Raw genomic sequence first — 26,463 nt, 5'->3', positions numbered from 1 at the left:
GCTAGAGAGGTGGAACAGACGCAACTAACCATAATTTAAATATGTTTTACACAACGCATGCTAGAGCAAACTGCATGCAAATTAGCATAAAGGTGCACTTACATTAGGTATACATTTTTTTCAAAAAAGAATATAAGAAACACATAAGCTGACAGAGAAACAGCGTTACCGGGGTTTATCTGAAGAAATTCTGACTAACTAGCGCGTCTAAAAGAGGAGATTCTGCTAAACTTTTCGTTCTGCAAACCCGAATATAATAAGCAGAGCAAGCTCTGCTAATTATATATAAGTAGTAGTAGTAATAAAGTGCGCAACTTTATATTAAGGCCTATTATAACTTATTATAGGTTAAAAGGAACTAATCTTATGCTTTAAAACTCTTTTTAGATATTACTAGAAGTAATTACTGTAACAGCACAGGCAAAACAATAGGTCTAAATGCAGTAGAAATCTACTTAGAAGCATATAAAAGTGCGTGGAGACTTAAAACCTAGAAATGCTATTAACACTTATAGGCCTTATATAAAGGATATTAAAAAACTACTAAGCTAGCTACAGAGGCAAGGTGCAACTAAATACATAAGGGAATAGAGGTATAGTAAGAGGCAGGGCAGAGTTAGGGCTAGGTTAAGTTAGTGTTAGAGCTAATACAAGGTCCCTTTAGATAGGTTCTAGGCAATCTAAGATAAAATAATTTATAAGAATTATTATAATTACAGCATTATAAGCTACTTTAAAGTATAGTAGGAATTTTATTTTTATAATATAAGTAATCTAGTTATGTATAAGGTTTTTAGCTTAGCGCTTATACACCTTTTTTAAAAAAAGTAAAACAACCTACATTAAGTAGCTATAAAAAGTGTAATAAGTAAAAAAGTATGTAAATAGTAATAATCTTATTATCTTTATAGTATTTGTAACGACCGGCTATCCAGGTGTTTCCTAGGCTGTCGTAGACTGGCCTAGACTGCACTAGGCAGTCCCGGACGACTCCCGAACCGTGCCGTTAACCCCGCACTTCCCAGACAATGCCTACCTCGCCTAAAAAGCCGGGCATCCTAGACAGGTAATACTTTGAACTGGACCTACGGCATACTAGATCTGTCGCTACCAGCGCTGCCGTGCCTGGCTCTCTGGAGAAGTATATAGCCAGTTGTAGAAGCCCTCTTTAGATAGCAGAGGATCGCCTTAGGAATTGGGCGGGTACCAATCGTACTCCTATGTCACAGTCACGCCCTTGTTGGTCAATACACCTCTTGATTGCGAAGTGTATACCCTGTTTTTTACAGTATTACTAAAAATAAAGTAAGTAATAGCTTTGTCAGATATGCGCACCTACTGTCAAGACAGGAGGAACGCTTGACAAAAGCTGCTACATAGTACGAGCAATAAGCTCGAACAGTATGTTGCTGCAAATTGCTGCATGTTGCAGCATGTTGCAAGCTGGTCGCGCATAGGGCAAGTGCGCGAGGGACTCGGATCGGCAAAACAAAAAGCCGAGCAACACGAGTAGAGCAGAAAAAGGATTGATAAATCAAGACAATTAATAATCATCCTATACATTATATCCAAACCCATCATTCATCTTAGGAAGCCTAGAAACAGTGCTTTAATCTAACAAGCTTTTATAGCTATTAATAACTAGCAGACAGTAGCTACTAATAGTACACTTCTTTATATACACATTAAAGTGCTTTAACTAGTCTAGACTAAGCTAATTAGTAGTTTAGCTACACTTAAAAACTATAATAACTTAATTCTAAAGTAGATTTTCTTTTTTATACTAGTTTAAAAAGTAATTACTACCTTAAAAAATAATAAAAGGCAAAATAGCCTACTTTTTAGCATTAATGCTCTAGATAGCTATATAATTAGCTTAGAAAAGTTATTTAGTGTATTAGTTACTTATTATCTTTTAAAAAACCTTATTAATAGCTGCAGCGCATTACTTAAAAAGTATTATATTTTATTTAAAAGCTTAAAGCATAAGCTACATCTAACATTTCTTTAACACATTTAAGTAGTGTTATTAGAAATGCATTAGTGTAGAAAAAGTAGTGTAGTAGAGTCTTAGTAAAAGTAAGCAACTTAAGTGTGTAAGCAACTTGCCTGTGAAGTATGTTATAAGTAATAAACTAAACTTTAATTACAACCTTCTAGCAATAGTTAGAATCTAAACTATATACATAGGGTTGCATGCTTTTGCATGCGTTGCATGCTTTGCATACACATGTTCTAAACAGCATGCATTGCGTGCATAGCATGCAAACGTCTGTTGCTTATTAGACGACACATTCTGCCATCTACTAGTCTAATAACTCTGTCCATTCCTAGTCCGTCAGGTCACGTGATTCGCGAGGTGGGGTGATAAGGGGATTCCAGCCTTGTTTGTCCAAACGGTGGAGCATGATTGGCTGGTAGCTTACGGTCCAATCGTGGGACGTAACTATATAACTATAGTATTATCTATATATATAGCTAGTAATATAGACCTTATAAGCCGCGTACCTTCTAGCCTTAGTAATATTACTCTATTTATAGGTAGTATTAAGAATAAATATATATAAGAATTTCTTAAACTTAATAAAAAGTATATCTAGACCTCTCTTTATACCTATAACCTATTATATATAGATAATAATAGGATTAACGATAAGTAGCTAGAACTATAGTACAGTAAGATATATATAGATATTCTACTTAATAGTAATATACTATATTATTCCTTCCTTAAGCTACTACAGTAGTTAGATAGCTAGTACTATAGTACTATATTAAAGACGTTAATATATACTGATAAGAAGCTGCGTAATATACTATATCTTCTTAATACTAAGAGTAGTATTAGTAGCTTAGTATTTTATATTAGCTATATAACTAGCCTCTATAATAAGCCTATCTTAAGACTTATACCTCTACTATATAATACCTTTATCTATATCTAAATAGAGATAACATGGTCCACAAGCGAATGTTTAACACAAGCGAGTGTTCCACTCTACTACTAAATTTAACTTTAAAGACTATTAATTTAACAACATAAAAATATACTATATAAAATAAACTATTATAGGATTATTTAATATCCTTACATGTACAAGAGTTATGCCTAGGCTTGTTGCAGCGCTTGCAGCGCTGTGCGCGCGCTGCGCTGCTTTTAGCAGTTAACTCCTCCTAAGGCATTTTACTACCTTCTGCTATACTAGTAAGCTTTTAAGTACTTAACTTAAAGCTTTAATAACTTGTTAGAGTTTTTTCTTTTTAAATTTACTTTTTTTTACGCTGCTTATGCTTTGTAGCTGCCTTACAGGCCCTCTCTAGAGCAGCTGCTTAATTACGCTATAAAACAGCAACATAAGCTATCTTAGTAGCACCCTTACTTAGCTGCTTTACTAAATTAAGCATAGTAAAAGAAAATAAATTCTAATGCCTTTAAATTTAATTATATAGTAAAGTTAACTAAGCCTTAACTTTATAAGAATTGCTAGGTGTTTAAGCCTTTTAGGCAGTATTTAGTAGTAGAGTAGCTAGCTAATTAGGTAGCTATATATTAAGCTTTAAGAGCACTAGCTCTAGGTTAAATAGGACTAGTCCTGTAGCTCTAAAGCCTGCGCAGATATTATCTATTATAATTAAGCAACTAAATACTGCTTTAAAGGCTAGTAGGAAGGTTAGCTTATTAATATAGTTAATTTAGTAGCAGATTAACTAGCTAATCTTAGTACTATACGCGCGCTTTAACAGCAAAAAGCAGCTAACGTTAAGCAGCTGTAGAATATGTAACACGTGTGCTAGCATACAGAGCGCTATAATACGCCTCTGCTTATAGAGCTTTAAGAATTTAATAGAGTAATAGCTTTTATAGCTATTAAGAATAAGTAGCTGCTATAAGCCTACTAAGTAATCTTTTATGTATAAATTAAAGTGCTTTAGCTATGTAATTCTATGTTTATTAGTTATCTAGCTATTGTTGCTAACACTAATAGCTTAGTCTTTTAGTATATTCTTATTTTTATACTAAGTAGATAGGTAATGCTTGCCTTTAAAAATTATATACAGAGGTATTGCCTACCTATCTGCGTTAATGCCTATAATAACTGTTACTTATTTATAGTTACCTAGCTGTATAGCCTTTAGCTAATTACGTTTATCTATGCCTATAACAACTATTTAGCTTAATATAACCCTTATTTAAAAGCCTGTTTTATTAAAATTATACATGTCTTAATTTATAATGCTGTACTTTAATTATGTAGCCTCTACAAGCTTAAACTACTTACTTATAATTGCTAGATCTTTGCATTTTATTTATTAGTAATTATATAGTTAGCTAAGGTAAGTTTTAACTACTAGCGTACACACAACAAAGTTAGATAGCTAGTTAATACCTGCTAGTAGAGCGCTGCGCTTAGTAAGAAGCTTGTTAGCTATCTCTTGTACAGCACCTAGAGTAGGCGCAAATCCTTAGGAATCTAGATTAAGTATATGCTTAATAATTACCTTCTCTTCTAGCTTTGTAAGCTTCTTGTTGTTAGCTGTACAGTCGCGTTGCATAGTTATCCCTGCGCGTTGTTGGCAGAGAGCTATTTAATTAACATTATAGAGTGCTGCAGCGCGCCTCTTAGTTAAAGACGTGTCTTTATTAAAAGCTTAAATAGCTAGGTTAATTCTAGCCTCTTTTAAAGATAATTAATTGTATAGTTGTTAATGCATTGCAGTTAGTAGTAGGTTAGCTGCGTTTTAGTGGTGGGGCGGAACACTCGCTTGTGTTGAACATTCGCTTGTGGACCATGTTATTTAATCTTAAGTAGATATTTAATAAGAAGCTAATTCTTACTAACCTAGCTAAGATATATCTTTCTAGGCTTAGCTTCTAGCTATAAGTACCTAGACTTAACTAGAATAAAGAAAAAGGGTTTAGAGCTAACACTAAGGCCTTTTATTATTACGTAAACTACCTAGATAAGGAATACTTCCTAGGTATTATATCTACTAATAGTAATTCTACCCTAGCCCTAATACCTATATTTACCTACTTAATATAGATAGGCTAGTCTAGCACGATATATAAAGAGTATAGTAGGAAAACCTTAGAAGGTACTTACTAGAGAGTATTTCCTATTAAAGTAATTAGTAGTATAGAGGGTAGCTATTTATTATAATATCTTACCTTCGAGTACCTTTAGGGAACTCTAATAGGGGTAATATATCTTCTATAAGTTAGGGGTTGTCGGAGTCGGGTAAACGAGGCTAGGTACTGCAGGTGTATAGTCTAGAGCAGCTAGTAAGGTCGACTATTAGGGTAGGCGAGGTATTGGTTAAGAAGTAGTTATAGATAGTTTATTCTATATATAGGATAATAGGTTACATAGAGAAGCTTCTAAATAAGAAGGATATTAAGGTAGATTACTCTACCTTAGGCGTTGCCTTAGAATTAAGAATAACTATACCTCTCCTCCTATTAAGAAGTAGTAATTATATACCTCGGCCTTTCCTAGCATTACGTACTAAACTTGTTGGTTACGTAGTAAGCTTATTGTTGCGTTTGCTAAAAGGTCAACCTTCTAGCTAGCACAGCAGAAGGATATATATAGACGGATAGCTGTACGCAACACACCCCCTAGCTTAAACTGTAGAACAAGAGAGGTAAAACATAGTAAAACAACCTTAACATACTCTCTCTAGCCTAAGCAACAGAACTTAGAGACAGATCTAGTAAGGTAGCCTCTGTAATAGACGCACTGCCTAAATGCTTTTGCTAGGCGTAGGAATTAAACACGCAGTGCTCTAGGATAATGCAATTCTATTAGTAAAGCAGGGGTGTGCAAATTTTTAAGCGCTAACTATCTACACTACGCTGCAAACTAGGCTTATAACTGTTGCGTTTGCTAAAAGGTTAGCCTTCTAGCTAGCACAGCAGAAGGATATATATAGACGGATAGCTGTACGCGACACTTATCTATATATTCATGCTTATACACTAAGCTATACTAAGCTATAGTAAGCTTACTAGGTAATAGGTAAGTTAGGTATATAATGTTTAGGATTTCCTTCTTCTATTAGAGGGATAACTATTAGTTACTTTACGCAAGAGTTTAGGTAGTGTAATACTATCTGTAATATCTACCCTTCTCTTCTATAGCTTTATCCTAAAGCTACTAGTTACAACAGCTATACTGCTTATAAGGGGTGTCTATTTCTATAGTATTTTATACTTCTCTTTCTTTTCTTTTCCTGTTTTCTAATATCTATCTAGCCTTTAATTTAAGTTTATTATTTACGTTGCTATAAGCGTCTTTTACTCTATTAGTAATAGATGATGTTTCTCTATAGCCCTTATACTGCTGCTTCTAAGCTATATCTTCTAATCCTTTTATTAAAATTGTGTATTTATTATATATAGCTTAGTTTATCTTATAAAGTTTTTATTTTAGATATAAAGTAGTTAGTATTAGAGGCTAAGTACAACTAACTTTAGTAGGAGTTATAGGTAGTAAAAAATAAATATATTAAACGTAAGTATACTTAATAGGTAGCTTAGCAGGCCTAGCGTAAGCACTGTCTTACTTATAATACTAAGAAGAAAGAGCTTAAGTAGGTTTATTTAAGGAAGAAGGCTTAGTTTAAGTAGGCCTAGCGTAAGCGTTGCCTAGCTTATAAGGCAGAGGAGTCCTAGTTTAAGTAGGATCTTAATAATATTAATACCTATAATACGTCCCTAAGTCCTATTTTACTAAGGTAGAGGTAAAGGGTTTTTTATATACTAATAGTAATAGTATAGCTATTAATATACTTAAGGCTTTATCTTCTTAGGTTTCTTAAATACCTCTACAGCTATTATATCCTTCGTTAAGTAGTACTATAGTTCTTCCCCTTAATTCTACTAGTAGTAGCCCTAAGTAATTAAGGTTACTATCTTCTAGGTAGTTCTAGTTTACTACCTCTATTGCTCTAGGATCTCCGGAGCATGATATAGATAAACCTCTAGCTTCTATAAGTTTTCTCTAATAGGCTATTCTTTCTATTTTACTAAATATTCTTTTATACGTCTATTAGTACGTTCCCTAAGTATTTCTTTAACTTTATATTCATAGTCTTTTCATTCTAGTATCATAGTTTATAGAGAAATTTCGTAATACATAGGTTCTAATAGGCTAGTATAGAATACTAGGTAGACTTTTAGTATCTTAGATAGAGCTTATAGCTAACTTCCCTAGCCTCCCTTTAGACTTTAAAGAGCCTGATGCGTTTAGGTTCTAGCTTCTATTCTTTCCCTTTTTATAAATTCTTAGTTAAGAGATATATATAGTCTCCTAGCTAGTACTTAGGGCCTTTAATACGTTTTCTATTTATATCTTTTATTATTTTATTAGCTGTCGCGTATACTAAGAGCCTTGACTGGGGCTTAGAGCCTGGGACGCAGCCCGGGATCTGGAGATATTATGTTCCGAAGCTCAGTGTATATAAGGAGAGCCTTCAGCTCTCTTAGATAGTAGAGTCACTTCATCCGATCTTCTAAACAGCTACTGCTAGGCTATTTTATCCTCCACAGTTATAAGCCTGGTTTGCGGCGTAGTGTAGATAGTTAGCGCTTAAAAATTTGCGCACCCCTGCTCTACTAATAGGAACGCATTATCCCTAAGCACTGCGTGTTTAATTCCTACGCTTAGTAAAAAGCATTTAGGCAGTGCGTCTATTACAGAGGCTACCTTACTAGATCTGTCTCTAAGTTCTGTTGCTTAGGCTAGGGAGGGTGTGTTAAGGTTGTTTTACTATGTTTTACCTCTCTTGTTCCACAGTTTAAGCTAGGGGGTGTGTTGCGTACAGCTATCCGTCTATATATATCCTTCTGCTGTGCTAGCTAGGAGGTTGACCTTTTGGCAAACGCAACATTAGCTTTTCTTTTAGATTCTTATGCAATATCCTAGTAGATCTACTTTAGCTTATCTAGTTATTTCCTAGCCGCTACTATTTCTGTAGTATATTATTCTATTATATATAGGTCTAGTTTATATCTATAGTTAGTAAAAAATAGGGTTTTATTAGTTGTTATAGATTCCGTAGTATTGAAAGCTAATTAGGTAGAGGGTAACTATTTTACCTAGTCTACGCTACCTATTCCTAAGGTTTTAGTAAACTTATATAGATATTCTAGGAGTAACTAATCAGTTCGTTCTATCTATCTATCTATCTATAGGTAATAGGTGTAAGGACGGGGCTCCGCACCACTCCGCCAATACAAACAAAAGGTACGAATAATCAACCAACGGTTGATTTTCGGGTGCAGAATAGTATATATACCCGTCGCACGTAAGCGCCATCTCGGTCTTACAATAGGCTATAGATATCTTGTATTTAATTACTAGTCCCTTTATAATATCCTACTAGTTCTTAGCTATAAAGAGCTTGTCTCTATCTAAGATAATTGTTTATAGGGGTCTGTAGATACTAACGATATTCTACTTAAACTTATCTAGTAGTTCTTCTATAACTAGTAATTTTTCTAATACCTAGAAGTACACGAACTTCGTGAATTTACATTAGGCTACTACAAGGCATGAGAAAACGTACAAAGCGTACTGATATTCCATTGTTGATAACCCACTTGCTAGAGTCTACTTGAAAGAAGGCACTCACCAGGCTTTTAAAGGAGGCTCTTCCTCACTTTACAGGCCCTATCGTTGGCTCGAGGTTTGCAAGGCTACCCCCCTCCACATTCCAAGTGTCATGAGCCGTCAAATTCAGCTGTCCACCAAACACTCAGCCAGATCTGACCGGAATTAGAAGAAATTTCCTTGGTTACTCATGAGTTACTTGTAGCGGTTTCGGAATTTGCCTCTTAGCAGGCCAAGATCCAGGCTGTTCTATATGCATCGACAAGCGCTAATGCAGCCACAGCTGAACATCCACGGCTCCCGCAACATGCCGACACTTACAGCATATCCGCACTGATGGCAGAATATCGGAATGTTGGATCTGATCAATTGAGCCTCTTGCTGGAATTACAGCAGACATCAACAGGAGTCCAAATTTATGTCTATATTACTTCCCTACCATGCGCAACTTTTCAACGTTAAGTAGAACTATTCCAAAGTCGGTATAAAGGGTAAGAGACTCATGAATCATTTTCAGGCGCTATCGAATACAAAATGCTGATTCCGTTGAATGTCCATTCTCGCGTGTTTGACTAGTTCGAAAATGCCACACGCTGTGGTATCTCCCTAATCTACTTACTCCACTATCGCAAGCCTTGAAGCTATATTCGTACATGATGGATACCTACCCGACCTATTCAGGTCTAATAAATTATCTGTAAAAGCCCTCCTCTCCACCCCCAACAGGCGCACTCGGTGCCTGGCCTCCTGCTGGGCGATAGGGAAGATAGTTCCCTTGAGCAGGTGGAGGACTCGACGTCGTTCCAGGTGGTGCAGGCGTGGCATGACCTGGTTGTTGTGGTGGATACCCGTACGGTTGTGACATCGATTGCGAATATGGGTCTGATGGAGACTGGTGTTCGGGAGGGGGCTGTTGGTAGGGAGAAGAAACCTGCTCATATGGATTCTGTGGGCCTGGAGGCGGAGCTTGCGGAGGCACACTCGTGGGCTGCGGATAAGCACTTGGTGGCTGCGTCGATGGCGGGTACTCATAGCCTTGGGGTGCAGAAGGAGCAGCTTGATTCTGGCCTGGTTGAATGAATGACTGGCGATTGTCTACTGGCGAGTCGTAGTGTCCGGTAGCAAGTTCTTGAGGTGCAAAACTCTGTGGTCTTGCAGCCCCAACCCTTCCCTGTGGCGGTGCGTACGGGTCTTGGGATGGAGCAGGCTTTGGGCTCTGCTGTTGAGGCCGCTGTTGGTTTGGTGGGACCATGAAGAAGGCGGGGTTAGATCCGGGACCGTTTTGCTGTGCAGGAGGGTACTGAGAGGGTGGCTCTTGCGACGCAGCCGGGGGCATTCCGCCATAATTATAGCGACTTGGTTCTTGCTGTGGGGGTGGAGACGTAGGAGCGTAGCCTGGATATGCGCCTGGAGGTGGAGCATTATAACCATAAGGGCGGCCATACGCAGGTTGATGAGGTTGGGACATTGACGCTTCGAGGAGTGATTCGTAATCTCGACGAGCCTTGATGAACTTTTCGTTCAGCTGTGTGAAGTCGTCTAAGATTTACGTTAGCCTCAAGAAGATAATCCAAAGTAAACGTTGAATACCTACCCTTCTTTTGGGAGTATTTCCCAATCAGCTCAATTAGCTTCGGTCGGATCGCTAGCGTCGAATGATACAACTCCGTAATCTCCTCATTGTCTCGCACATCGCCTCCACCAGTCTGTGAGCTTGTGCTCAATAGGGCAAGCAGCTTCTCGACATTCCGGATCTGTGCAAACACTTCCGCTTCCATCTGAGCTTCCCTCTCTAGTTCTTCCCTTGTCGGATCTTGCAGCTTTTCTACATAATTCAGTGGGAAGATACCAGTCTGTCCCCGGAGCGAGCCCTTCCACCAATCCTTATATACCGACTCTAACACGGCAATGATATCTCCCTTTCGGAACTGTAATTCGCCTGGCTCGGAAGGTTGGAAGTCAAACAGAGCTCGTACCCGCGAGACAGTTGCTGCCGTGGTCCCCGAAGACACAGGCTGTGGGGTTTGTGCGGGCTGTGAAGCCGATCCTGACTCCTGAGGAGCGTTAGACTTTGCTGCAGAGGGTGCTGAACCTTTGGACTCCTTTATAGACATGGCTAGAGCCATCTGTAGTTCCTCCTCCTCCTTTTGACGATCAACGTCGGTAATTTGGGTTTTCTGTGGCTTTGAGGGAGGCCGAAGATTAGGATCTAAGCCTGTATCAGCACTAAAGTATCTTCACGCATATGCTGTCCAACATACTCTGTGTCTTGAGCTTCATATAGGCTCCTTGCATTATGCCTAAGTCCGGATCACTCGAAAACATCTCACTCCACTCAGCCATGCGCTCCAAGATCTTGGCCTTGACTTGCTGGTGGGTATTCCGGTCTGCTGCAAGTCTTAGAAGAGCGTCTGTGAAGCTTCGCGAAGCTAGCTCCTTGTATATCTTCATGCCGCAGTTTTGGCTTAGGGCATTTGCAAGCTCGAGCGTATATAGCTGGACGTTGGCATTACGATGTGCAAGCCGCTTAATCATGGCAGCGACGGCATCTTTGGCGCCCGTCTCTTCAGAGCCGACCTTATCACAGACATCCTGTTTGGCCGTCAGCCTAGCTCGGGGATTAGAGCAGGGTAGGGGGTTGTCGTACGAGTATGTATTCCCAGTTCTCACTCGTCAAGTTCTCGTCGGTGGCCTTGACTACACACGCCGTTAGCATGGCTCCATGTGAGTTTGCGTGAACGACGAAGGGTCCTCGCCATCGTAGCAGAAGATGCACTTACCCACGACATCATCGAAAGCGTTCTGTTGTGCGCGGAACATGTCTGCAGCCTGGTTGCTCCGGATGACTGGCAGCAACTGATACGTCAAACAATATGAGGGGAGAATGCGGTTGCTCGGGGTAGGCTGCTACCTGCTGTATGCGCGGACAGGTGGTTGTAAGTTAGCAGCGTCCTGGTGAACTGCGCCCGCTCCCCCACTAATGCGGTTTAAAGGCTTGGCGTGGTGACGAAAGCTGTGGCGTAAATCATCGGTGTTGACGAATCCCGTGTGTGGCGGACGTCGCGTGAATGAGGCTGGTGTGTAGTGAACGGCGAACTAGTCCATGCCATCACTTCAGGCTGGGAACAACTCCTCACAGCGCTGTGCTCTTTCACTGTGCCCTTCATGTGTTTTGCAGGCCTAGGTGAAAGCTGTCGGTGTAAGAGCACGGCAACCACATTACAGTAAATACGTGAGAATGGATTTTTGAAGACCGAATGCTAAACCAGAGGGATCCGAACTCCAGTTCTGGACTCTGAAACTTCCGATATGTTCGCTCTGCATACTTGTCGAGAAGCTAGGTGGTTGGTTTCGGAAGAAGCATCTTCTCGTATGTGTATTCGACTCGACTTTTCTGTGTGCCAGGAATGCCGCTCATACCCATCAACTCATGAAGCCTCCCCACGCTTGGGGAAAGTATAGACACTAAGTAGACAGCACCGACATTTCTTTACTCGTGCCGAAAATAAAAGAAAACAAAATGAGGAGACAAGACCGTGAAAATTCGAGAGGGAATCCCAAGTTGCCTACTCTCCCATATTTCCCTGCTCTGCCATGCCAAAAATACAGCCAATGACCTAACACGTCCACCCAAAATGAAGAAATTGTGATTGGCCATGGAATATGATTGGTTCGTCACCCCGGCCCGAATTTACCGTATATGAAAATACAACATTTGCCGTGATACAACCCAAGCCATGCAGGACTTGAAGATCCTCTTGCCTCGATAAGCCGAGAGCAGGCTTGTCGCGTGGCCGAACCAGGCCCTATTATAGGGAAAACAGAACCATAGAACGTAAAACCCCGAGCCGGACGCTGGAGCTGGCGAATGTGCAAATGCCCCATGTGCGGCTTGGAAGCTGCAGCCTGTATCCATCTTCCATGCTGAAAGGAACGCCAATGATGTGACTCAGTGTTTTGACCGCCATGCTGACAATTCTTCACCCTTCACTCTAGATGCCCGCCATCCGCCATGAAATAGACCCAGCTGTCAAAGGGCTTCGGACTCGAGTCGGTTGAACTGCTGCCGTTGCCGCTGGTCTGTGTTGTGGCCGAACCTATACCAACCACTAAATAAGATCTGATACGAAAGATGTTAGTGGCACATCATCACATACCGCCTTTCTTTCGCCTCTCCTCCGCTCTTGCCTTCCGCGCAGATAGCACTAGAGGTGCTAGCGTGTTCAACGGTTCCGCGATTTGGATGAATGGGTGCTGAATCGTCGTCAGTCTTCCAAGCTTCCAAGTTTCAGATCCGGATAACCGAATCACATATAGCAGGTATCAAACATACCACAAGGAGATCGTGAGCACTCGCCCGCTTGTCCGGATCTACCTTTAGCGAAAAACCTAAGAAATCGCGGAACACTGGGGAAAGGGCGTGCTCTTCCTTAATCGTCGGCGTTCCATTCGTTGCAATGAGCCAAAGAGCACGCAAAGGGCTCTCGTTGAGGTACGGCGGCTCTCCCTCGATCATCTCAATCGCCATGATGCCCAAAGACCAAATGTCCACTTTGCGGCCATACTCCTTACGTGTTACAACCTCAGGAGCCATCCAGTATGGGGTCCCAACCATGGTCGTCCGCTTGTTATGGCTCTCGTTGATTTGCGCGCAAAACCCGAAATCAGCTACCCATAATCAGCGATCCCCACCTACACACATATATGCATTCTTAAAATAAAGTAACTTACTCAACTTGATGTTGCCCTCAAGCGAGAGGAGAATGTTATCTGACTTGATATCTCGGTGAATGACGCCCTTTGAGTGCAGGTGTTGCAGTCCGTTCAGTGTCTTTCCTTGTTAGACTCGCCAGGGCTTGCAGTATTTGGGAACTCACCTCTCGACAAACCGCCGCAATCTGCCCCTCAGTCATGATGTTGAATGTGACCACATCCGTCAAGCTGCCGCCCTCCATATACTCCATGACAACCCACAAATCCCCTCTTACTAAGAAACTGTCCATGAAATTGACAATGTTCTTGTGCTTGCTGTCCTTCATAACCAAAATCTCATTAATAATTAAATCCTTCTTGGGCTGCTGCTCCAAATTCATCTGCTTAATGGCGACACATTTATTTGTGCCAACCTCATACGCCGTGTAAACCCCACCGGACGCACCCTGGCCGATCTTATTAAGATTCCGGTACCTAAGCGTCGGATCTGCATTCGTGCAAATAGCATTGAGTTTAGCAACAATATCTGGCCCTTGGCTTTGTCGAGGACGTTGGCGTGGCCGTGGGGCCGGGCCAACGCGGGGTTGTTGTGAGGGAAGAGGGATATTCTGTGGGTCAGATTGTTGAGTAAACTGGTGTTGTGGGGATGGCTGCGGCGGCACAGGGGTAGAAGGAGTAAGATGCTGCTGTGGCGGTGGTGCTCTCTGACTCACGCTTCTTCCCAATTGCGTCTGCTGCTTCACCGACATTGTCTGCTGAGCAGCAGCCATAGCTTGCTGCTGCTGCTGTTGATATTGCTGAGCAGGAGAGATTGCCGCTGTAGCAGAAGACGGGGAGTCGAAGCGGGGTGGAGTTCCACCGGTCGTGTTGGCCCGGCTGCGAGGCGCTGAAGGTGGTCCATGGGAGTTATCTGTGACGGTCGGGGGAGCGAAGGCTACCTGCGGGAACTCGTTCTCGTCGCGAGGTGTTCGAGCAGGCTGCTGGGTTATTATTGGGCTGGGAGCTGGAGGAGCGGGCCTGGTTGGGACAAGATTAGCAGAAACTGGAGCACCTGGTGGCTTCGGAGCCGGCCTGTTCGGAATGAGAGTGCCATTGATCGCAGGTGAGCCCGGAGACGTGATACCTGGCGAAGTATGGCTACGAGGAATCGGAGGAGGAGCACGCGGATTCTCAAAGCTGTCCTGATCATTTCGAGGGAAACGAGGGCTCTGGGGAGGACTGAGAAGCGGCTGTAGCGACCCGTTGTATGGGCTGAGGCTTGCCTGATACGCATACGCCTGTGGATGAGCTGGTCCCATCTTATCCCATATCGCGTCCTCACCATTCTTTTCCGCATTGTCCTTGTAGAAGGTGACGACGTCCATAACGGCCTGCGGGTGTTGCTTTTGCTCCTGCTCTGTGATGCCATTTTGCTGCAACATGCGTTGCCATTCCTTGGGCAGGCCCTAGACACGGTTAGCACGACAGTCGCAGGAAGGGGACGATAAGGCGACGGAGGGGTGAAGACGAAGACAAAGCACGCCAAAGCGACTATGCATGCCACAGCGCAAGCCAGGGGGGCGGGGGATATGCAGAGAGGCGATAACGTGTCACATACCGTATACTCTCCTGTCTTGTTGTCGATGCTGACGTGGGTAACGTGCATGGGGTTGGTCGGGGTTGAAATGGTGGGCCGGCGGGGAGAGCCTAGCATGCTGTTCATGAAGCTGGAGAAGGTGCCCTTCTTCTTCCCGCCGTCCGACTTCCGGTTCTTGATGGAGGCATCGGCGTCGTCGCTGTAGCGCTGGCGGGGGCTCTTGGTACCTCCGCCGTCGGATCGCGGGGGAGTGATGGTCTCCATCTTACGGGCGAGTGCCGTGAAGCTGGCCGACTGCCGGAGTTTGGGCGACTTAAACTTGGGCTCGGCCGTCTGAGCGTGCTGCAGTGGGGGACGTGGCGGCTGGTGAGAGGTGTTGCTGGCGGCGGCCGAATCGCTGATGTTCTCCAGAATGGCGCGGGTGTCGAAGGTGAAGGGTGCACCGACCAGCTCGGGCGTGGGGCGCTTGTCGAGGGACGAGGACGAGGCGGGCGTGGCCGTTCCTACATACGGTGAGTGCACGGAGCTGTTGGACACTTTGTGTCGAAGTGAAGACGTTGCGGACGACGCAGGCTGAACAGCGAAGGGGCTTGGCGGCTGGTCGGTCCTGGTGGGTGAGCGCTGGTGATAGCCTCCGCCGGACGGCGACGAGGTGAAGGAGGGATAGGTCGGGGCCGAGGGTGCGCGGCGGAGGGTTGCTTGCTTGGAGTTGTGGAAGGAGGCAAGCGGCTGCTTCTTGCGGAGGCGATTGTGCGGCTTTGAGGTTATGTTCTCCTCTGCACTCATGCTAGCAAGCCAAGTTACGCTGGCGCTTCGTGGGCTAACTGGGGAGCAGGCGCACGGCGGGAGCACAGGACCTGCAGGAGGGGGACGCAGCAATTAATGGCTGCTCCTATGGTTGAGCAGCGACGCAGTGGCTCTGGGGTGGGGGGGGAAGGAGACGGGGGGGACTGGGGTTGTTTGCAGCTTGCGAGGAGTGTTATTTTTTTTTTCAATTCAGAGGTCACGGATCCGAGGCGACTACTGCTGGGCCCTGGTTGCCCCCGACGTATGGATGAAGTGAGAAGACGTTAGACGCCTCTTCTCAGATGGTCTTGGACGACGACACTCCAGGGCTGGCTGGGCACGGACGGCGACTGCGGGCGTGCAGGCCTAGTCAGTTTTACCCGCAACGAAGCCTGAAGAAGTCTTTTCACGCGCAGCCTGCTCCTGCCCATCCTGTCCGTCCTGTCCGGCGAGCCTGCCTTCTTGTCAGCCTTGGAAGTCGTGCTGGGCCCGAAGTCGTGCTGGGCCGCTTCCTTGCTGGTGTCGGTTGCTGGTGTTGGTCGCTGCTGCCCTCCACGTCGTCAGCATTCACTCTCCACCACGTCAGGGCGCACAGCCATAGTGCATCACCGCATCTGCATCCGCGCTCAGCATCTGGCGTCATGGGAGGTCGTTTCAGATGACCTTCCTCAAATCTCCAAAACGGGAACACAGACTTCTTTCAAACGCTTCTGCAGACCTTCGACGCTTCCCTGCCGGCCCATTTTCATTTGCCGGCGCAGAGCCGTTGCGCGATTCGAGAGAGGCGAACGCGGTGCTCGTCACCAGCCGTTTGAGCGAGTAATGCAACCCTCCGAGTTTGATATGCCAAAACAAACCCAGCAAGACCGAGAAAACACGCGAATCGACCCGTGGACCATGCCGCTGCCGACAGGACAGCCAATTCCCACCACTTCTACATGTCCTGATGAGAAATAGTTGCGCGATCCGCCCTTCCCCTAACCCAACCCCCCGCAGCACTCGGCTTGTAAAGGAAATCCTGGGTCCAACAGCCACGAGTCGCATAGTATTAACTCTATTTGCTTTGTTTAAATTCAGCTCTCATAGAGACATTCGTCTTAACCGCGGGACTCCAAAAAGCAGGTACCTCACCTTGATCGCACCCCCCCCCCCGCCGTGAATGCTCCATCACATGCTCTTCTCCCTTGGACCTCTGTGCCACTTGCTGCCGTGATACAAAGTGGCATTCTCACACTTCCCGCCCTGTCTTGCAGCCACGACGTCACTTGGAAACAAAAGCAGGGCGGGACGGCTTCAGTTACTCTTCGCTGTTGCGGTTCGCTGCTTTCCTTTTTCGGAGAATTTCCAACCACCAATCTAAGCACTTCATCTGAAGCGAGATTTTAGATGTGGGACGGCATCTTACCATCCTGTCTGCTCACCAACAAAACGCCTCCACCGTCAAGCTCTTGCAGACATCGAGCTGCAGGTACAACTTTCAACGCTTCTCGTATCTTGTTTTCGGATTTTCACTTTCCCGAATAGGCGCACAACAGAAAAGCCAACAAGCCGGCTCTTGACGTCTAGTCCTGACTTGAAACACGCCATCAAACTCGTGAATGCCACGGCGGCTGTTGCACACCTTTCCCAGACCGATCAAAGCTGTCAACCTCAGCCAATTTCCCAGCATAGAAGACGGTGGCCAGTCTGAAAGCCTAAGACATCTACATCTCAACAAATGGACAGCAAGCGGGCGCAAGATTGTGTCTCCTTATCTTCTGCAAATGGGAATAAAGTCCTGAGAGTGCGAAAAGAAAGCCACCTCACCTTCAAATCTGCTGTTTTCACCCCGGCGGACTACCTTGCTCAGAATGGTAAGGACGTAAGGGGGTTTTAACAAACATGATCCCTCCCGCGCGGCTTCGGTTCTCGACCGAAGGCGATGCTGCGCAACCAACACACCACAATTGTTCGTCCAGGCCCTCGGTATTTACGGATCCGGCTTTAAAACGACCGATTGTGGAATTCACCATGAAGCCCGGCCCACCTAACTACACAGCACAGCGAAGGGTGGTATCTGCCACCCTAGAGGATTTTCGATGGGCATGAAACAAGGCGATCCCTTGATCGCGAGGCTGGGATCTCGAAGGATGCAAGTCTTGACGGATGGAGATTAGCTGATTCTAGATGTGATTGATGCATAGAGCTGCATTGGAATCTCCGCTCCTTGACTGGGAACATTTGGGACGATCGAGAGCACGAATTTGAAAACGCTCTGTCCTTTCATCAGACTTCTGTAACAGTAAGTACTTCTGTCGTTTGCTTCATCATACAAGAATCGAAACGGCTTCTCGTCTCGACTAGTCTTTTCAATCCTATCATGGAGTTCCGTGAGCCGAGGCCGCCAAGTAATGAGAAGTAAAAAGCTGCGAGGGGATCCATCTCGTCCAGTTGCTCCGTGACTCGCGGACAAACAAACCTCCTCCATCGTGACTACTGCAGCCCTGTGGAAAGGTCGGCGACGGCGGCGGGTCGCAAGGGACATCCCGCGCGCCAACCGTAATCCAAGATGAGTGAAGGGTCGATACGAGGCAAGGAGCGGGAGATTTTCACAACTCGTCAGCGCCAAATCCCACAATTTCTCCGGCCTTTCCCATTCGCATAATATTCGTAGTACCGCTCTCTAGACCTATCAATGCCACCAATCCTGTGGACTTAAGCTAAGTAGTGTGCGACTTATCCTTTCTCCCAAGTTCTTTTCTTTCGGTAGGAGAAACGATATGCCATGCCCATCTCATGCATGGCCCTATCCTCATCCTTCGAATTGTCTCCACAACTTAAGCAACAGGCTTAAGCGAGTCTCAACCCAGGTCCGCAACTAAAACATCCAGGTAATAGCTTACCGGCCAGCAACAGCCTCTTCGACATGGTCTCCCCTCCTTGAAGTTCTCAACGAGAGCAAGACCTCAACATCGAGCACAAGTCATTCCTTCTGGGCCTACGAAAAACGTTGAGGCATCATATCACTAGCCATGTATGTCATCAAGACTAAACCATCGACCTTACTACATCAATCTAGCTGCTGGGGCTCAACGGCGAAGGTGACAAGGAGCGTACATCTCTCGCACGGTTTATCCTCACCAGCACCGTAACGTAACCTCGGTAGGCCTAGGGCTACCTCCGCGAACACCCATCGTATTACGAGAGGGAGTCAAAACATCCCACTCGACTCTGTTGGTCCATTCTATGCCATTTCGTTAATATACAGGGAATCGCGAGAGTTCTCCTGTCAACCTCATCACCAAGTCAATTACATCTCAAATCGACTTGTTCATGAAGAAATACATTGCCGCACACCAGGCTTCTGCCATTCTTTTTTAATCCAAGCTCATTCGAAGTGGGATACGAATTCCCTACCCTCTAAGATATTCACTCCCCATGAAGACATTCACTTCCTACTAGGACACGTACTTCTTCTAAGGTATTTACTTCTCCGCAGTCTACCTCAGCCACCGCCCAGGATCTCGCTCTCGAACCCTTCCATCGCCTCAATCACTAGACTAGCCAATAACTTTCCATCCTCAGCGACGCTTCAATCACACCCCAGACTCGTGGCTACATGGAGCGCGCTAGCAACGCATCCATGCCACTGGATATCTATCCCAATGCTGCGATGGCAGAAGAGTGCATGTATGCGTTCTGCCGTGCGACATAAAACGAAGAGCCTGTACCTTGTGTAACTATAAGCCCTACAGTTGACTATAGAAGGTCTTCACGACCTTCCACTCGGTGGTCGATACTAGAGAGAGGTTTCCAAACGAAACTAATCATTAGAAATGTTCAGAACTCTGCATGCATACACTTCATCTACCATGCCTAACTGACACGACTTTAATTACCACTCCCAATCCCTGCCCCATCCCTGCCCCACCCCTGTTTCTCTTCCACCCTCTCTATCCATTCCAACTATTTCGAAAGCGCTCCTCTTCTCATTTAGACCTCGGGTGCGAATGATCGAATTCTCGGATTCCATTCCATTTCATTCCCTCTATCGCATATATCTCAGCGGGCAGGGTATTGTATTCGAAAGCCTATATACACTTCTAAGCCTCCTCCCAAATCAGCCCAACAAACATTCTCTTATGTATTCCCTGCACGGCCCTGCTACGCATCAAAGAACGCGAGCATGGTTAAGAAACACCAATGCCACCTCAACCGAACCCATTTCATGCTAATCATTCAAGCTTTCATATCATATTGCCATGAAAGGGACAATTCCCACCCATCCGAGGGAATGCTTGCCCAAGTCTAGAATCCGGAATTCAAGATATGTATAATGTGCGCACACCAACACTCCAGACATGTCCTATCGTTTTCGACGTCAAACCCCTAAGAACCATGAACATGTCATCTACACGTGTATGTAAAGAGAAAAGGAAAGAAAACAAGCAAAGAAACGGGTCATCTGTCCAAAGGGGCGAACAACCTTGTGTGGGAAGAAGGAAAATACCAAGAGAAGAGAAAGAAAAAGTTGGTCGGCCTAGGCATATGATTATCGTAGCTGTCATCATCTACAAGACAACAGAAACATTACAAACGCCGCGCTCAACAAGCGGATCGGTCAGGTCGGACGGTCATTCCGTCCATCCAAGTCCGGCAATAACGTGGAGGTATTGATGGATGGCGAAGTGTGGTAGCCGACCGATCGACATATTGCCTAAATCTCTCGCAAAGTGTGTGGTCTGTGGTCTCACCCTCGCTTACGGATCCAAAGATTCAGAAAGTCATCCAGATCGATACGCGAACCGTGCAACGCATCGGATCCGGGGACCAAATTCCGTCCACCATCCATCTTACGATGTGACGTTCGGATCTTCTGACGTCGACTGATTCTCGTCCTCGGATTCGTAATGAACATGTTTCCCCTCTGATTTCAACAGCCGCTCCTGCTCGCCCGGAATTTCCCCTACCTCATCTCCGGCTGTGGGGTTGTCGGACTCGACGGCGGCAGCTCTTACGTTTTCCGACGGATTCGCGCACAGCGGTTGACCTGATGGTACGGTATCTACCTCGCTTGAGCTCTTTTGGCCTGTATGGAACCAGCCTCCTCGTTCCCATTGACCTGGTTGGTAGAGGCAATCTTCACGGACTTTTCCGTCGACGATGGCGGTCATTAGCTCCGCCAGGCGAGAGAAAGAAATAGGTTTCAGAATCCAGGCATCGAAACCGGCGCTTATGTATGTTTCTCGCTCTTTCTCGACTAGAGAAGCGGAGACAGCGATGATGGGAACTCGGCCACAGAGTGCGGCGCGAGGAGAGAGGGTGTCGGGGTGGGTTTTCTCAAAGGAGCGGATCATCTTTGTGGAGGTGAGGCCATCTACGATCGGCATCTACGACGAAGTTAGAACGAGTTAAACAATGAGGCTTATGTATGGAGTTAAACTTACTTGCATATCCATCAGGACAACGTCAAAAGCTTGAGGTTTGTCGCCGAATGTCCCTGCACATTCTTCTCCGTTGATAGTATGGTGGATCTCATGTCCAATCTTTTCGAGCCTCTTCTTGAGGATCTTGCTGTTGACAGGGTCATCCTCGGCCACTAGCACACGCATGTTGTGCGGAGTAAGCAGATCCGGGCTGGGAGTAATCTGCTCAGGACCGTCAGGAACCTCTCCTAGAATTCCAGTCTGCGGCTGATCGCGAGAGGGTGATGAGCCAGACTCATCGGGGACTTTAATGGCTCTTAACGGATAATTCGAGTACAGGATGTGTTCTTCGCCAGGCGTGCTAGGTTCTAATGAACGCTGGTGAGGTGATAAAACCACTCCTTCGGCCATTTCTAGGCTCTTTGAACGTACTCGTCGTGGTGGATTTGGCTGCTCTCGATCTGTACTAAGTCGTTTCGTAAGGGGGGGCCTCGCAGACCAAGCACTGAGACTTCTTTCGCCGCTCTTTGGTCTTTTCTCAACCATGTGCGATTCTTGAATAGCCTCGATAAGCCGGTCGACGTCGCTCCTCTGGCTCTTTCCGCTGGAGCCACTTTTGAAGCTTCGTAAGCTGGTTTTGCTATTCAAGCTGTCTGTACTCTCTTTCTTTGCTACCTTTCCGCTACCAGAGCCAGTCCGTGACAGACCAGGAGCTACCAGTGTGAGCTCTTCCTCGCCCTGAAGAGCGGTTTCCGGTTGCGGAGTTATGCTTCCCTCTGGTGAAGGATCTGGAAACTCCTGGCCTGCAGAATCGGGGAGGTCGAACGGAAATTGAATAACAAACCGGGATCCTTTACCTTCTTCAGATTTGAGACGTAGCTGGCCGTTCATGTTCTTGATAATGCGAGCTACAACCGCCAAACCGAGACCCAGTGTGGTCTTTTGGCCTTCTTCGGCTGAACTGACTGGATTCCGAGCGATGGCACCCTCCAGCATGGCGGAAGGTTCGGACTGTACCTGCTCAAGATCGTTGAACAGCTGGTCGAGTTTCTTCGCATTTATGCCAACGCCGCTATCAGTGACCGCAACTTCAACCCCCACATGATCCTTTGACGCATAGGATGACACATACATCTCTACTTTGACCCCTCCCTGAAATGTCTTTTGGATGGCATTCGCCGTAATGTTCGATATCGCTTGGCGAACCCGCCGCTGGTCTCCTATACAAGTACGCGGCAGTCCCGAATGCTCAATAACTTCGTAAGAAATACCCTTGCGCTTTGCGTCTCCTTGGAACATGTCTGTAGCCTCTCTTAGTGTTGCCTTCAAGTCAAACACTTCTCCCTTAATGAGAGCACCCCCCTCTTCCGTCTTAGTGAGATCTAGGAGGTCATTGATGACATAAATTAGTGATTTGGATGCGGAATGCGATCTGGCCAAGTTCTCGCGTGTTTCTTGGTCCAAGCTACCCTCCAACGCGATCTCGAGGTAGTTGATGATCGCGTTCAGTGGTGTTCGTACTTCGTGCGCTGAGTTCGCGAGGAGTAGTCGGGTCAATTGACTGCTCTGTAATGCCGCTTCCTTTTGCCTCCAAACTTCAATGAATTTTCCGTAAACGAGACACAAGACTGCCGCAGTTTCGATTTCTTCCTCGGTCCACTCCCGGCACTTGCCCACAACAGTCTCACGCCACGTCTTAAAACTCCTTCGAGGCTCTAGGTATCCTTCTGTGCCTTCTTTGATGAACTTTTCGTACGGATTTCCCGCCCATTTGACTTCCTTGAGCTGCCCCCTTCTAAAGAACACAATGAAGTCGATGCCACCGACTGATAGAGGTACAATGAGCATTCCGGCAATTATTTGAAATCCTGGAGGGTACCGAAGATCGGGAAAATCTAGCGTGATGTCCTGTGAGGTCATGACTGAAGTAATTTTTCGCATTCGAAGGTATTCTAACATGGCGAGCGCCTCTTGCGACTGCTCCAGTTGACCCAAGATTTTGGTTTCATCTCGTATTGATAAGAGCCCAAAGTCGGCGTCAAAGAGCTTCAGTAGATCGTCTGAGGAGGCAATGATATATCCGGAGGGGTTGTGCTGGGTGGGTACCGTGTTGATTAGCTTTCTAGCTTGTAAACGAGATGCATAAGACAGTCTCTCAATATTTCTTGATGCGGAATCCCCAACGAGACGACACATCTTTCGAATGGGGAAGGAAACCCGCATTCCGTGCTGTCCATATGAGTGACACGCGATAAGACCCCAGAGCTCATTGAAGGCATTGATAGATATCGACATTGAAGATCGCACCGCCATGTTGGCGAGGTACTTCAGATGGATAGGGGACATTGCGCGGAGATAGGAGTGGGTAAGATCGAGAGGGTTTTCAAGATCTTCGGCGGTCCGACAGACGAGACGGGCTGTTTGCTGGTCACGATCGTAGAGCATTCGTACCCTGTTGAGTTTGTATAGTTCTCTAGCCTGCTTAGGGATATCTGATGCGGGGAAATTAAGCCCTTTGTAGAGGTCCTTGGTTGCTCTGGGATCCACCAGTTCCGTCACCACTCGCCCGTTGAATGCTTGGTCGAATTGATAGATCATGACGCGGTGGAAGCCCGTAAGTTCCTTGACAACGCCCACCAATACCTGCAGAAATTTCTCGAGGTTAGGTGCCGCTGCCAGTTGCTCTTGGACTTGGGACATGATATTGAAAACTTCCATTGCGGCTGCCTCGCCCTTGCGCTTTCTTGCGCTTCTTAGAATCCTTAGCGGCCGGCTCTTGATCTCTGTGCTCTCGGCAAATTCCTCCGCCGTTGGGTTGCTGTTCAGCGTGTCTTCAGGTAGATCAGGAGTATGGTCGTTTGGGGGCACGAGGGGGTTTATGGGGTCGTCTTCCAGCTCGAACTCGCATATAATTAGGCCCGGGTTCGTATCATTGATGTGCATTGCACACCAGAGCTTTCGAGACCGTGCATTTGGGATCTTGACAGAAATTGTGAAGACCTCGGGACCATTCGTAACTACGTCAGTATCCTCGTCCTTGATGAAATCGATATGATCTAGAAGATTATCGGCCTGCTCCACGGATAGAATGTCGGTGAAACTTTCCAACGCGAACAGATCCCTTGGTGACCGCCCGATGATTCTCTTGGAGTTTTCGCTGACGATGCGTACAGGGAGGCCGCCGCTCCCATCAGGGTCCTCTTGAAGCGCGATCAATAGGCCAAACCCTTGCACGGCACCAGGGATGTGTATAGGCTCGTCTTCGCATCGCTGTAGGGTTTCTCCATCCCGCCCGGTTATGACGGCGTGGCCACCATCTGTCAGCACGTGCTTGAAACGATGAGTTACTAAGCCGCCCATGTCTCCCATGCTGCTTTGTCCACTTTTCGCCGAGGACGCACCAGGCGAGAGTGGCCTGTCGAGCAGAAGTGAGGTTGCCCCGCTGTTGGCTGTGTCCCCACTTTCCCCCGATCTACTAGATATTATATCGCTGAAGAGTTGTGCTGACAGCCGCGGCGGAACCATTCTCGAGCTTTCGCTTCTCTGTGCCATAGCAGAACCCCTCCTGCCCTCTTGCGCCGACGATGCCAGCGCTTTTGGAATTGCATCGGGGCCTGCTGCGCTATGTCGAGGAGCGGGTCCCCTTTGAGATGTCTGAGATGAGTGGGAGGTCGTAGAACTTGCGGATTGACGACGAGCTGAGCTGGGCACTCGCGATTCAGAGGCTCGGGAGTATGGGTGGAAGTACTCGCCCACCCCTTGGCCTCGCTGGGTGGGCGTGGGCGTGGGCGTGGGCGTGGGGTCTACGGAAACGACGCTACGAATGGGGAAGACGCGATCTGTTGCGGAGGGGCTGAGCGAAGCCATGTCATTGGAGGGCGGTGTCACAGAGGAATTGATGTGCAGAGGAGAATTCTGGCGTGCCTTGGAAGCCGTGCTGAGCGAAGAGGGCCATGTTGTCGTCGAGGATTTTTGAATTGGCGAGGAAGGTGTGTTCTCTTTTTCTGCATTGTCGGAGGGGGTAAGGTCGGCAGCCGGAACAGATTTGGGTGATTGAGACATGGAGAAAGCGCTCGTCCCCTCTGGGCGGCGGATACGTCCGGTGGAGAGGAAGCGGGAGGAGGCCTTTGGGTGGGTCTGTCGAGCGGGTGGTTCAAGGTGGCCAGGGCGGAACAGGACAGAACAGAACAGAACAGAATAGAATAGAACAGAACAGAGACGGCTTGACGAAAACTATCCTAGACCACAAAGAATGGCCATGGACGTATGACGTTGTGTGAGACGCGCACAGCACAGGCTCCTCTGCTTCACTACTACTTGCTAGAATAGTATGAACGCTCGCTACGAAAACTTGGCTGGATGCAGGGAAACCCGAGGCACTGGGCTTTTGGTGTTGGACCCTGTGAACTGCGTCGCTCCGAGTGGCGTAGCAGCAGCAAGTGGCAGCGGTCGGAGACAGCAGCTCAGATTGAGGCTGTGGCAGGTGAGTGGGGGCTGGGAGAAGACTTGAAGGTTCGCGAGGGATGCCAACGTGATAGCGGCACGATGGAGTTAGAGGAGAACGGGCATCACAATCGTGGACAAGAGGGAAGAAATTATCACTGAAGGTTGCTGGTCCCCTCGACGCCAGCAGAGGTTAGGAATTGGAGTGGGTTCACGAATGGACAGTGTCATGAGCGAAGCACGCGGAGGGCTGGTTGTCGTTTGGTGACATTGGAGGAGAAGGGAGCAGCCACAGACAGTCGATGCAAATCTCCTGTGGCTTTGGGCATCTTGCACGTCGATGTCACTTGAAGTGGCCACTAGACGGACAAGGACACTTATCTGCGGGGCGATCGCCGCCGCAGGAAGCATAGCCAGATGGCATTAGGGTGAAAGCCGCTGAAACTTGCATATGACCCGAGCAACAGGGCAGGGTGAGTGTTGCAGGGGGTCAGGAGCGAGGACGGGGCTGATGAGATGCAATTCCTGAGAGCTGCTATGGGATTTTGGCCGGCGAGCTCGGGGTATTGATTGCGCCTCTGAGATAATGGGCTACGTCATGGCTATTGCCGCCAAGCTGGGGGCAAATGGGCGAGAATTACAGAACCCTGCGGGCATTGCAACCCGCTCTCCTGCCTCGTGAGAGAGACACAATAACAGCTTTCTTGTCGGTCCTCCCGGTGACACCGGAACGTTGGGAGCGCCTGAAGTGAAGCCCACCGCCCTCGCGATTCAAGTGTCTGTGGATACTGGCCACCCGAGTCCTGAAGGAGCGCCACCGTTATTAATAATTACGCAGGAGATGGCCATGGAAAAACCAAAATTCCATGTTGTGCTTTACCCACGTTCCACAGCATTTGCCCTGCAGAAGCCGCTTCAGTCCGCC

The 26,463-nt window shown here is 46.6% G+C and overlaps 3 protein-coding genes across 3 annotated transcripts; all 3 read right to left on the bottom strand.

The window, feature by feature from the left end:
* Positions 1-9,025: 9,025 nt before the first annotated feature.
* On the bottom strand, positions 9,026-11,556 carry BDR25DRAFT_302749 (uncharacterized protein). Its single transcript, XM_033689863.1, has 5 exons — positions 11,396-11,556; positions 11,263-11,312; positions 10,877-11,207; positions 10,210-10,824; positions 9,026-10,154 (listed from the first exon to the last, which is right to left on the bottom strand). Exons 1-5 carry the CDS (start codon positions 11,433-11,435, stop codon positions 9,307-9,309), a joined length of 1,884 nt encoding a protein of 627 aa, XP_033549477.1. The 5' UTR covers positions 11,436-11,556; the 3' UTR covers positions 9,026-9,306.
* Positions 11,557-12,764: 1,208 nt separating this feature from the next.
* Positions 12,765-15,690, bottom strand: BDR25DRAFT_220448 (Pkinase-domain-containing protein; the record flags this gene model as incomplete). Its single annotated transcript, XM_033685003.1, has 5 exons — positions 12,765-12,869; positions 12,949-13,283; positions 13,347-13,446; positions 13,493-14,773; positions 14,926-15,690. 5 exons carry the CDS (start codon positions 15,688-15,690, stop codon positions 12,765-12,767), a joined length of 2,586 nt encoding a protein of 861 aa, XP_033549476.1.
* Positions 15,691-19,169: 3,479 nt separating this feature from the next.
* On the bottom strand, positions 19,170-25,188 carry BDR25DRAFT_333393 (uncharacterized protein; the record flags this gene model as incomplete). The annotated part of the gene is made up of 14 exons (XM_033692836.1): positions 24,604-25,188; positions 23,403-24,570; positions 22,872-23,360; positions 22,692-22,841; positions 22,497-22,661; positions 22,434-22,466; positions 22,322-22,403; positions 22,236-22,291; positions 22,164-22,202; positions 22,113-22,133; positions 22,008-22,082; positions 21,117-21,974; positions 20,551-21,059; positions 19,170-19,206 (listed from the first exon to the last, which is right to left on the bottom strand). The coding sequence occupies exons 1-14, from the start codon at positions 25,155-25,157 to the stop codon at positions 19,170-19,172; spliced, it is 4,236 nt and encodes a 1,411-aa protein (XP_033549475.1). The 5' UTR covers positions 25,158-25,188.
* Between the last annotated feature and the right edge of the window lie 1,275 nt (positions 25,189-26,463).

This window comes from Lindgomyces ingoldianus, assembly GCF_010093535.1.
Source record: "Lindgomyces ingoldianus strain ATCC 200398 unplaced genomic scaffold BDR25scaffold_11, whole genome shotgun sequence".
Lineage (NCBI taxonomy): Eukaryota > Fungi > Ascomycota > Dothideomycetes > Pleosporales > Lindgomycetaceae > Lindgomyces > Lindgomyces ingoldianus.
Note: the sequence above shows the minus strand (reverse complement) of the source record. Positions and strands in the feature narration are given on the sequence as shown.